At 36.2% G+C, this 12,718-nt stretch overlaps 2 protein-coding genes across 2 annotated transcripts; both read left to right on the top strand.

Annotated features, from left to right (window-relative positions):
• Nucleotides 1-6,081: 6,081 nt before the first annotated feature.
• LOC117378846 (syntaxin-12-like) lies at nt 6,082-9,679 on the top strand. Its single transcript, XM_033975539.2, has 10 exons — nt 6,082-6,192; nt 6,670-6,814; nt 6,922-6,991; nt 7,113-7,212; nt 7,341-7,478; nt 7,543-7,586; nt 8,353-8,458; nt 8,679-8,751; nt 8,847-8,929; nt 9,006-9,679. The coding sequence occupies exons 2-10, from the start codon at nt 6,715-6,717 to the stop codon at nt 9,099-9,101; spliced, it is 810 nt and encodes a 269-aa protein (XP_033831430.1). The 5' UTR covers nt 6,082-6,192; nt 6,670-6,714; the 3' UTR covers nt 9,102-9,679.
• An 846-nt stretch (nt 9,680-10,525) lies between these two features.
• nup42 (nucleoporin 42) lies at nt 10,526-12,646 on the top strand. Its single transcript, XM_033975553.2, has 7 exons — nt 10,526-10,759; nt 10,912-11,215; nt 11,301-11,389; nt 11,473-11,549; nt 11,632-11,718; nt 11,799-11,883; nt 11,964-12,646. The coding sequence occupies exons 1-7, from the start codon at nt 10,606-10,608 to the stop codon at nt 12,530-12,532; spliced, it is 1,365 nt and encodes a 454-aa protein (XP_033831444.1). The 5' UTR covers nt 10,526-10,605; the 3' UTR covers nt 12,533-12,646.
• Nucleotides 12,647-12,718: the final 72 nt, after the last annotated feature.

The raw sequence follows: 12,718 nt of genomic DNA, 5'->3' as shown, positions 1-12,718 counted from the left end.
GTGAGAATATAGTGAATATATAGTGATTATAGTGAGTGTATAGTGAGCGTATAGTGAGAATATAGGGAGAATATAGTGAGAATATAGTGGTTATAGTGAGTGTATAGTAAGAATATAGGGAGAATATAGTGAATATATAGTGAGTGTATAGTGAGAATATAGTGATTATAGTGAGCGTATAGTGAGAATATAGTGATTATAGTGAGTGTATAGTGAGAATATAGTGAATATATAGTGATTATAGTGAGTGTATAGTAAGCGTATAGTGAGCATATAGTGAATATATAGGGATTATAGGGAGAAAATAGTGAGAATATAGTGATTATAGTGAGTGTATAGTGAGAATATAGTGATTATAGTGAGCGTATAGTGAGAATATAGTGAATATATAGTGATTATAGTGAGTGTATAGTAAGCGTATAGTGAGCATATAGTGAATATATAGGGATTATAGGGAGAAAATAGTGAGAAAATAGTGATTATAGTGAGTGTATAGTGAGAATATAGTCAGAGTATACTGAGAGTATAGGGAGTGTATAGTGAGAATATAATGAGAATATAGCAAGATTATATTGAAAGTATATTGAGAATATAGTGAGAATATAATGAGTATATAGTGTGAGTATACTGAGAGTATATTGAGAGTATAGTGAGAATATAGTGAGTATATAGAGAATAATGCATTGTATTATTGTAAACAATCCCAAATGGTTCAACCTTTTTTGACATTTTGATTTAATGCTGTTGCTGTCTTTTATAAATGATCTTTTGGCATGTGCGTTACAGTTTGTATAGTCCAGATAACAATTATGATAAGTCATATCACACAAATAATTACAAAATTACACTATGACCTGCCTGTCATTAAACATGCACTTTTTAATTTTGGTGATATTTTGTAATTATGTATTTTTGTACAATACTTTCCATGTTTGGAGTGGATTTGTAAAGAGGCAAGAAAGCAGTAGGCCTAACTTACTTGTGTATAGATCCAGGTCATACTGATTCATCATGTACAAATCTTTTATCATTTTCCATGGACAAAATGGACAGTCACTATGTACTGAACATTGTTGAAAAAACACAACCCCTCAGGCTGTCCTAAAACAATGTCCAACATTTGGAGGAATTACCAAATGTTTGAATTTGAGAGGAAACAGCACAGAATGTAGACTTACTCTTAAGATCATGAATCATTCAGTTTCCTGAAAGTCATTTTTTGCAATAGTGTCTAAGGCCTGACTCGCTCTGTTGATGCTGAGGACAGTGGTTTCACAGTGTTGTTCTTGTGTCACTTTCTTGTGACACAAGAACAACTGACAGCAAATATCTCTCAGTCCTCGTCTGTGATGTACTCATTCTGAATCCAACCATTGTCTATAAAAAAACAGCAGCACACATTATCTAAACTATTCCAAGATATTTAAACACAACCTTTTGTTCCAACCTTTTGAATACCAAAAACTTTGAATTCCCACTGCAAATATTGCAGCTAGATGTGGTTTTAAAATACTATTTATGTTTGTGTGTCCTGTCACTGTTTTGGGTTAAACTATTGTGAAGATCTCTGAGTTACCATGAACAGAGCCAAAAGTGAGTGCCTGTCTCGACCATATAAAAGTATAATGAAAATGAAACATTATTTTTGCAAACAACCAAAAAGGAGCAGAGCCCATGTGAAAGTCACTGATCAGTCAGTGATCAGGGAACCTCACTGTGATGTCGGATTGCTTTCCGAAAATGTTTCGTTTATTAAATTATAAAAAATCTGGAACACACTTTTCCAAATATTATTAGGCCTAAGCCCTTATTGGCTTTGCAACGCTGACTGCATGAGCAAAGAGAACTGTATGTAAGATTTTTCAAATCAATTCAAAGCAAATATAGCTTTTACAATTCTAATGCTGAATTATTATTTACAAAAAATGAAAAAAATAAAAAATTTGGTGCTTTGGTTCTCAAGAGTTTGTGTGTTTTGGTTCCAATCAGAAAGCAGAATGAGCGTGTGCCAGGTGAAATGAAAAAATCCAGGACTCTGATGAAATACTCTGATCTGAATCGACACAGCCAATCATTAATCAGAATGTGGCCTTGCATATATTGAGAAAAACTTGTATCATAATCCAGGTTGTGACTGTCACATACCGTTTTTATTGAATAACTTTGGAACATTTTCTGAAACCTTTTATAAATCTGGCAAATCTTTAGCAAACTTTGCAAAACAATTCACACAAAATAACTCAGATAAAAACACTCTTGTAAAAAGAACACTTTGCGATTAATAAGCACCATCATCAGCTTTCTAAAGCATCATCAAGACACTGCACAGAAAATACTCTAACACTTTTAAGGCTGGTTTATTCTCTACACAGAACATACTGCAACACTTTTAAGGCTGGTTTATACTCTACACAGAACATACTGCAACACTTTTAAGGCTGGTTTATACTCTACACAGAACATACTGCAACACTTTTAAGGCTGGTTTATACTCTACACAGAACATACTGCAACACTTTTAAGGCTGGTTTGTGCTGTGTATGTGCACCTACGCAGAAATGTTACTACATATTGAATTTCAGCCGAACACAAGAGCTGTGGTTGGTTGATCCACAAAGACTATACGGACAACTGATTAAAAACAGATTGGAACAGCTTAAGTTTGACACAGATATGTCTGCATATGAGCCTATTATTATGTTTATTGTCAGAGTAAATAAATAACTTTGCTCCATAGAAGCTCAAATGGTTCATGTCTGCATCAGGACGCTGGCTCTCAGCTGAGTGGTCTTTGACGCTGGACTATAAACCAGCTTTTAGATGCATGTAGTGTGAGGGAGTTAAAGACAGATGTCTTTTACACAGTGCTTCCTTGTACTTCCATAGTCTCATTATAGAATACCTTTATGGTGTGATTCCTGTGTGTTCTCTTTGTCCATTGTGTCTTTGGTCTGTAGACTTTCGAAAGAGTATAGTAGACTATAGACTATAATATGTGCAAATAGAGTGTAATTGTGTTTAAATAGTTTGTGTTTGTTCACTGAGAGACCAGTTTGAACATTTGATCAAATCATTTGGATGTATTTCTCATCAGTTCACACAGAGCAGGCTCTATCTCAGAACACTGGACACAGCTCTCATACATGTCCACGGGCCCAAACTCAGAAAGTAAACTCAAACATAACAACAAAAAAACTACAATCTGTGAGCACCCATAATCTAACAATAAAGGATCTCGCACAAGAATCAAACAGACAGAAGCGACTCAGGAGAGAGCACAGACTGTATGAATAGAGACATCCTCCAAACAGTTTGTACGTATTGCAAAAGCAGTGTTTATGTCTATTCTGATATCCCTTATATTTGGATAAACTACTGTCTGCTGGAGCTCAGACTCCTCAGTGCTACTCTCAGTGACCACAGAGAGTCACAGGTGAACTGCAGTCAGTCATTGTGGTTAACACTTTTCACATATGAATCTGTGGCTGAAAATGCTGCGTTTTTTGTCTACTGTCACTATATTATTATTTTTTTGTTAAAAATGTCATTCATACACAAATCTATACAATCAATTTGAAAACTGGATTTTACAGTATTTTATAAATTTAAAAAAAACTGAGAGATGTCGGAATAGCAAATACATCAAAATTGCTTTTGCAAAATGAAGTGTGTTATGGACAATCAGACATTTACACTACATCACACAGTTTTATTCATTCAGGCTGTCTCTGCTGACAGCAGCTCCTTCTCCCTATGTAACATCATTTGTTGTTACATTTTGGGCACTCACAAATAGAAGTTTTTTGTTGTTATGTTTGAGTTTCTATATTGAAAGTGACAGTGTTAGTTTTTACCACGTGGCCTGTGAAATTAAAGAAACAAGGAGAATTCACTGATCGTGTATATTTCTGCATGTTCTGTTCAATCAAATTATCAAAATAAACCTTCAAAAAATGTGCTACAATTATTACAAAAATGTATATAGTGACTGGTTCAGCTCCAGATTCATCTGTATAAAGTGTGAACCCCAATGGCCAACTGCAGTAAACCTGTGATTCTCAGTGGTCACTGAGATCAGCTCTGTCACATGAATGAAAGAGCAGAGAAAACACATGACCAAACTTTAAGACATGGTAAAACTGGCTTTTGGGGGACAATAGATCAGTTTTGAATGGAAAACTGCATTTTCTCAAAATTTTGTTTGAGAATAGTGAGGTGTTTTGCTAATGTACTGTACATATTTAGTGTGCCAAAGAAAAATAAAATGTAAAACTCAGACATTTATACCAACATCTCACTGGATACATAGGCAATATTCTCACAAATTGTCATTTTTTGCTGTTGAGTTTGAATTTCTATGTTGAAATAGACAGTGTCAGGGCCAATGTTAGTGTCAGTAAATGACTTTACTAAGATATATACGTAAAAAATGACAAGTCCTGTTCCTTCTTTTAAACATCGTTCAACCATGAGCCTCACAGATTATGTATAAAAACAAAAACAAAAAAGCATTTTATGGTCCTCTTCATAAATGCTGCACATAGGCCTGTGTGTTCTGACATCTTCACTGACACAAATTTGTGAGACGGTTTTAGAAATCAACAGAAGATTTTAAGTAGATTCTTTCATTTTGCAATTGATATATTATTTTTGCTCTTCTTTAGAGAAACACATTAAGCAACTGGGAAAAACTGTAATCACATTTTAATCAGGCCAAGATTCAGTCAGCTCTATTCGTCACTGATATGCTCAGGTCTTTTTAGGTGCGATTTTAGTGGGGCTGTAGTCGACTAAAAAGGGAGCGTGGCAAAAGCTCTCAAAACTATTATTTATCTCTATGAATCTGACCCAATCTGCACTCACAAAACCACACCTGCACGGGAGTTCATGCAAAAACAACTATGTATGCAGAAAAAGATCTAATGTTTAATCTATGTTTATATAAACATAGATTAGATTTATGAATCCTGACTTTAATTTGCCTTTTACACATAAATACTAAAAAATACCAAATCTTCACTCACTTCTCCTTCCTGCTGTTGTCCCATATAAACCCTTATAATCCCAGCAAAATGATTAGTTGGCAAGTACAAATTTGAGTTAAGCAGGTATACAGCCTTAGATGTGAGTAAAACCTTAAAAAAGGCTGTTTGATGTTTTATATTTCACTCACATTCTTTCCCAATATATCGATAAGCTTTATTTAAAACTCGTTACTGTTTTTACCTTCACTGCTGTTGTCTGGCAGACGTTTGAATGTTTAATTCTGTTTTATTTTCGCCTTTTCCAGTGAAAAATTATAGCACCTGTAGCATTTCAGAGCTGTAAAAGTCAGATAAATGTGACTTGTGTGTTCACACTTCAGTCAGATCAGATTTGAATCTCATTTCCAAATATGAAAGTGTCCTGGGTCACATTTGTAAATAATCTGATTTGGTCTGTTCTCACTGACATGACAAAATCTGATCCAAGCCACATTTGAGCAAAAAAATAAAAAAAATAAAAAAAATAAAAATAAAATAAAAATCTGATGGAATGTATCCTCAGATGAACTTCCTGTTCCACACCAGCACCCCTCAGAAAGTGCTTCAGATATCAACTGAGAGGCCAGATTAGTTAGATAACTGTTACAGGAAAAGTAACATTACAGTCCATTTTTTGACAAGCCACTCAACATTAAAAAAAACAAACAAAAAAAACTCACCCAGGATGTCCAGTCTTGGTTTTCAGTCATGATGCACATGATACAAAAAGGGGAAAAAGTAACAAAAAAAAATACAAATATTATGAAACAAACTGAAAAAAAACACACAGTGAAAAAACTACTTGATTGTGTTGCAAATACAGTAAAGTTAAGGCTAATCGTGACCTGCCGTCTATGGTGAGTTCCTGCTATTTTAAGGTCCCTGTGATTTACACAAACAAATCACAAACACACAAACATTCGTATAAAGTAAATAGTAGCCTAGTCTGATAAACACCCCTGGCCCCGGCCACGTGAGGCCCATGAGTGCAGTAACACGCTCCGGGCGCTGGGGGCAGTGACACGCTCCGGGCGCTTGGGGCAGTGCAGCGGGATGTGGAGGCTCCAAACGCCGAAGAACAAGCCTGACGCTACGTCATTGCTCCGGGAAAAGAAGCTGTTTTGGGTGTCAATATTGAACCTATGATTGATCCTAAATCAGCTTAAATGTAAGTGATATATCTTCGCGATGATCGTATTTGTTCTTGTTTAGGCTGTAGTCTTGTCATATCAGTAGAATCTGGTCATTTGACTCTTTCTGCTCTTTCGACAGGGTCTCAGGTTAGCATCATTAGCTCTTGAGCTAACATAATTAAACATTTTTCTGTTTAGCGAAGGGAGTTTTATTTGTAGAGCTTTACTGTGGTGTGTTTAAATTGAAGTCAGTCAGAATGCTTGTAATATGTTGTCATTTCTTTTGTCTGCGTTGTGTTGATCACTCTGTGGACTTTTATTTTTTATGGGCGTCATCCTCCACATGATAATAAATGGGCAATAACTAGTCATGAATGAGATATGGAGACAAACAGAAACTGTTTTGTTATTTTTAGTATGTGATTAGTCCATGCTTGGTTCTAGAAGCCTAAAATCGTTTTGTCTAGGGCTCGGTTCTGCTTTGAACATAACGTATTGTTGTCTTTTTGTAGCAAAGCTCAGCAGATCGCCTTGGGCATCACCAGTGACAGCCAACCATGTCTTATGGTAAAACAGACAGTTATCGTCCTGCCCCACGGGACTTCCAGTCCCTCACACAAACATGCAGCTCCAATATCCAGAAAATCACACAAAATAGTAAGTAGTATGCAATAAAGTTCTCCTCTGACAGATTGTTGTTGTTGTGCCTCTGTCACAAACCTTTATTCTGAAATACAATTAAAAAATGAACATTTTTCTTTCAGCTGGACAAATCAAAAGTATGGTGAACCAACTGGGGACCAGACAGGACACTACCACACTCCAAGAGCAGTTGTACGTTTTAGACTCATTGACTGCAATTTGTAAACTAGTTCACGGATTTGCAGTTGTCATTGATAAAATAGCTTGGTTTTTTTTTTGGCTTAATGTAATATCAGTTGAAATGTCTTTCCAGGCAACAGATACAACACTCTACCAACCAACTGGCTAAAGAAACTAACAAGCACCTTAAGGAATTGGGCTCCGTTCCTCCACCTTTATCTCCGGCTGAACAGGTAAGGATACATTGAAGGATGTACGTACAATGGATTTGTTTTTCATGTGTGTTTGACCACTGTACTTTCTGGGTGTTATCATCAGGTAGTATTTTCATGTAGATTAACTCTCTTTTCATCTGTACCAGAGGCAACAAAAAATCCAAAGGGAGCGACTTATGAATGAATTCTCTGCGGCTCTGAACAACTTCCAGGCGATACAACGTCTAGCAGCTGAGAAAGAGAAGGAATCGGTGGCTCGTGCAAGAGCAGGATCTCGTCTTTCAGTAAGTAAACAGTTTATTTCAACACAGGTTCTACTACTGATTGTTTACTGCTTTCTCTTTACAGGCTGATGACCCCTTTCGTGATGAAAAACTTGTGTCATTTGACAGGTAGTGTCACATTAACAAGATTCATGTCATTAACAAGATTCATGTAAAATACAATATGAGAAATGCTACAGCAAAGATTTAAAAGTATTGTTTATATAAGGACAGGTACATTTTTATCTTATCCTAGTTTAGAACTGCTGTAGTCATAGGTTTATACCTGAGAATGTCCTGAAACTGACCTGGTTTAGATATGATACTTGTAAGGCTAAGAAAAGCTCTTTAGTGTGAAAACCACTGTTATTTTATATGTTTTAGTTTGGGACTTGGAACCACTCAATTCCACTGACACTGAACTAGGAGGAATTGGGTTGCATATCTCTTTATTACACATCTAGAATCATTAAGTGTTAAAGAAGAATCATAGAATTAATTCTTCCTTGTTAAAATGACATTGAAGCCAAAATTCAGCTGTAGATTTGCACTGAAGGCAAATGTCAGTGATACCATTGAAGATATGTATAGTATCAGAACTCAATTAAAGATAAATATATATAATATATGTGAGTGTGTAAATATGTCTGTATGAATTGGCCTGTAGCAAGATGTCTTTGGCTGAGCTGGCTGCAGTTAAAAGGTAAAAATACTGTTCATATACCACCATAAACCAAGTATTATTTAAACCAACAAACTAACCTTAAACTCTTTGAATATTTGAATAATTTGGTACCCAGTCAGCCATAATAATAATTTAATGTGCTTGCCATGGCACTTATTTTTATTAACTATTGGTCATGCATTTGAAATCTTATCTTGGTTTGTTTTAAAGTCAAGAGGACTGGGGTCAGATGACCACTCAGACAGAAGAAGTAGCCATTACTGAGGAGGACCTGGAGCTTATCAGAGAGAGGGAAACCAACATTAGACAGCTTGAGGTATGTGCTCTGTTGATGTTTAACAACATTACATGAAAGAACACAGTCTCAGTTCGTAAGGAGAAATTATGAAACTTGTGAGTGTAAATGCCTGTGATTTAAATTTGAGCTTAAACTATAACATACACTATTACACTATTACTCTACTACATATTCTTATTCATATTCTAATCTATATTAAAATATCCACTAATGGCATATTTTCCTTTTTCTATTCAAGTCTGACATTTTAGATGTCAATCAAATCTTCAAAGATCTAGCAGTGATGATCCATGACCAAGGAGAGATGATTGGTAAGTGACATTTACTGTAAAAAGTATTGAACTTAATTTCTTCACTGTTTCTTCATTGAGTTGATTTTTTTCCCCCTTTTTTTCTGTAAATGCAGACAGCATCGAGGCGAACGTGGAGAATGCTGAGGTCCATGTTGAGAGAGGAACAGAACAGCTTCAGAGAGCCACCCATTACCAAGTGAGTTTACACCAATTTGTAAGATACAGAGAAAATACTCATTCATTATAATAATACTGTGTTTCTATGTACACAGCAAAAGTCCCGCAAGAAGATGTGCATTCTGATATTGGTTTGTGTAATAGTTATTATTGTACTAAGTCTTCTGATCTGGTGGGCAGCAAAAAAGTGAAAGCATTTGTACAAATTCAGTGCCACAAAAATTTGCACCTCTCCATTGTAAGGACCTGACTGTTGTCTTAACATTTGCAAGAAGATATATTTTGATGATGATCACTTCTTGGAACACAGTTTTGCTTTGATGTGATCAGTGCTCATTGATTGGGCTTCTGCTGCAAAAAATGTTTGATTTCCTCTTTGCTTATTTCATTTGTTATTTTTATTTACTGCACTTACATTTACTGTCACTGTGTTGATTGTACAATGTCATGGAATCTAGTTCATTATAGATAAACTAGAAAAAGAATGTGGGAATGTACACACATTTTATATCTGAATTCTGATCCATATTTTAAGCTCGTGTAAATTTATGAGACATCACATTACGTAAACAATAAAGGATAAATGTACCTGTAATGATATATACATGTTGTACAATATGAAACTTATGACCAATATGAAACACATTGTAAATACAGAATTCTGTTGCATTATACCTGTAATTATCTATTTTAGTTCAGGCAATGCACTACACTCAACCATTTTATTAGGTTTCTGTGACTTTCTCTGCTCAATAAACGTCTAACACTGTCATTTTTTTCTTCATTTGTCACCGAACAATAACTGACCAATATTTTTGGCTTTCAAACATTTATTCTCAGTATCTTAATCATAATAGGCAGGATTTTGGGTTTAGTTTAGTGCGCCCTCTAGTGTCCACTTCCAAAAGCTCATGAAATGTTTCTTTCTACGTTCATAAGGCATATAAGGCTGCCCTATGTGATTTAATACATAGTACAAGTTGGATAGTAATCGACGATGGCACTGAAATAATACTTGTGTTTGATAAAAAACATAAAATTAAAAAAAAAAGTCACACTCGACAACCTATAATTTTTTTTTTTTTTTCAATTCAATTTTTTAACAAATATACAAATATATAAACAGTGAACAACGGCAAGAGGCTTAAGAATTACATTACATTGGATTCATATGGCATGTGCAAATATATAAATATATAATATAAATATATAATATAATATAAAAAAAATAAACACAATAGTACGTTTTAAATAAAAAAAAATTCTGTGTAAAATGCTTTTGTTTTCAGGGCTTTTGGGTTTGTACAATAGTTTAAAGAAATTATATAAGAGGACAAAAGGGATTTAAATACAGCAAGTTTGGGTTTCTGGTTAGAAAATTTACAACAATGAATATGATATTTTGAGAGGATTAGGATTAGATTCAATACGTATATATTTTTTTATCTTTATTTTATTAGATCTTTTCGAAAACACCAAAAATAATGTGTTTTGTCTCAAATTGTAGGTTTATATCAAGCTTTCTTTTCACAAACACATGTCCAGCCTATAGAGAGCGCTGACGTGACTGACGTTGTGACGTAATAATTCCGCGACGCTCCGCTCAAAACAATCCACGGGGAAAGCTCTTGACCGCGGTTTAGTGCTGAAAAGTAGCATTTTGGAGCTGGTTTAAATCAATTTTATATTACAAAAATGCCCGTTTGCCAGTTTTTCCTCCAAGGCCGCTGTAAATTTGGCGATGATTGTTGGAATGAACATAGCAGAGAAGGAGGAAGAGGAGGAGGCGGCGGCGGCTACAACAGCAACAACCGCGGTCCTCCACCACAGCAGAACCGAGGCGGAGGAGGTGGGTTACTACGAGTTTTAAAAAGGCTATGATTTATGCCCTTATAGCAAAACTATTCAATAAGCTATGTGGTTACAGATAACTTGTTCGCCTTTCACAGGATCATAAACTAACACCTGTATCCCCCCCCTCCCCCCAACGTTTTGTTTCAGGGTTTGGTAATAAGGTTTGGGTGAATCCTTCCCAACAGAGAGGAGGATACGTACAGCCTTCGTCTTTTGGCTCTCGGAACAATGATCAGTGGAGCCGCAGAGATGGTGGAGGTGGTGGGTCAGACTGGGGCAGAGGTGGTGGTGGAGGAGGAGGAGGAAGCTTTGGGAGAAGAGAAAACATTAAGAGTTCTGAATTTGGCTTTTCACAAAACCGATTTTCTGCTCTTGACACTCCAAGCACGTTTGATAAAGGCAGAAGAGCAGCCACAACAACAAGAGGCGATGAGGACAATAGCAGAATATGGTTTGTTCACTCATCTTGACGTGATAATAATACTAACAACATCGCATGGCTTCATATAGTATTGCTCTTTTTGTTTGTTATTTAGTGAAACTATTCAAAGTGACATGGAGGTCTGGGAGAGCTCAGGACAATGGGGCTTTTCCACTTATTCTCATGCCAAGAATCCACTCTCTGGTTTGTAGATTTACATTCTGCCAGTAACTTTGCTTTTATTATTATGTAGGTAATTTCCTTCTAATATTTAAAATTCCTTCTAGGTTTTTCAGACCTCTCCCCAGAAGAGCTAAGATTGGAGTATTACACTTCAAGAGCCTCAGGAAATCTCCAAAATTATGTAGGTTCACCACATTTTTCAAATTTGAATCCATTACTGATAGTTTTTACTTGCTTAGAAAAGTATTTACTCCGTTTCGTAGATCAATGGCATAAATCAGCTCCTCAGCCAGTGGAGGAGTAGAGTTCGGGAACTCAAAGTAATGAATGCCTCAACTAGAGCAGCCTTGGTAAGACACAAAAAATACATCTGTTCTTTTTTGCAAATACTTTACGAGTCAATTTACAGATTGCTTCCATTTTCTGGCAGATAACAGAACTAAACAGCACTGTGTCTCAAGAATCTTCAACAGGCTTTGGTTCAACTGACACTGGATCAGCATTTGGCAGCAAAAGTAGCTGTTGATTTAAAATTCACATGCTTTGCCCGTGTAGAGGTATCTTTTTACAGTATATTTTTTTCTGACTTTTCTAGGCTTTGGGGCGTCTGACCAGCTGAGTACTTTTAGCTTTCCTGGAGCCCCTGCGACTGGATTTGGATCTCCATCAGTTCTTCCCTCCACAGGATTTGGTAGTGCTTCATCAGCACCACCCACTTCTGGTTTCGCTGGTGCCCCTACAGCACCACCACCCCCTGGTTTTGGCGGTGCCCCCACAGCACCACCCCCCACCGGTTTTGGAGCTACATCACCTCCTACAGCTTCCTCCTTTTCTTTTGCTGCCTCAGACAAAACCTCCAACGCAGCCCCTTCAGGTTTTGGGTCTGCATCAGGTTTCAGTTTTTCTGCCGGCACTGGAGGAGGGTTTGGCACTGGCTTTGGGGCTACTGCCACTACAACTTCCACCTTTGGATCTACCAGTGCATTTGGACAACCAAGCACATCTGTGCCTGCTCCTGCTGTCCCTGCCAGTGGAGCGACAGACTCTCTGTTTTCTACTGAAAGCAGTTTGACTTCAGAGGAGCTCAATCAATTCAAAGCTAAAAGATTTACACTTGGTCAGATTCCACTGAAACCTCCTCCTGCTAACCTGCTTGTAGTGTAATTCATTTAAATTGTATGATTAAAGTAATTACTCATACAGCAAAACTCAATGACATATTAACATTTTAAACAATATATCTGCATAGTAAATATCTACACCATTAAATTATTTTATTTTCAAATTGTTTATTTGTTTTCATTATAAAAGACTGATGTAAAAGACTGAACTTTAATACTGTATTACTAC

Source organism: Periophthalmus magnuspinnatus, chromosome 11 (genome assembly GCF_009829125.3).
Source record: "Periophthalmus magnuspinnatus isolate fPerMag1 chromosome 11, fPerMag1.2.pri, whole genome shotgun sequence".
NCBI classification, from domain to species: domain Eukaryota; kingdom Metazoa; phylum Chordata; class Actinopteri; order Gobiiformes; family Gobiidae; genus Periophthalmus; species Periophthalmus magnuspinnatus.
The sequence above is the reverse complement of the archived record's forward strand: the minus strand, read 5'-3'. Positions and strand labels throughout refer to the sequence as shown.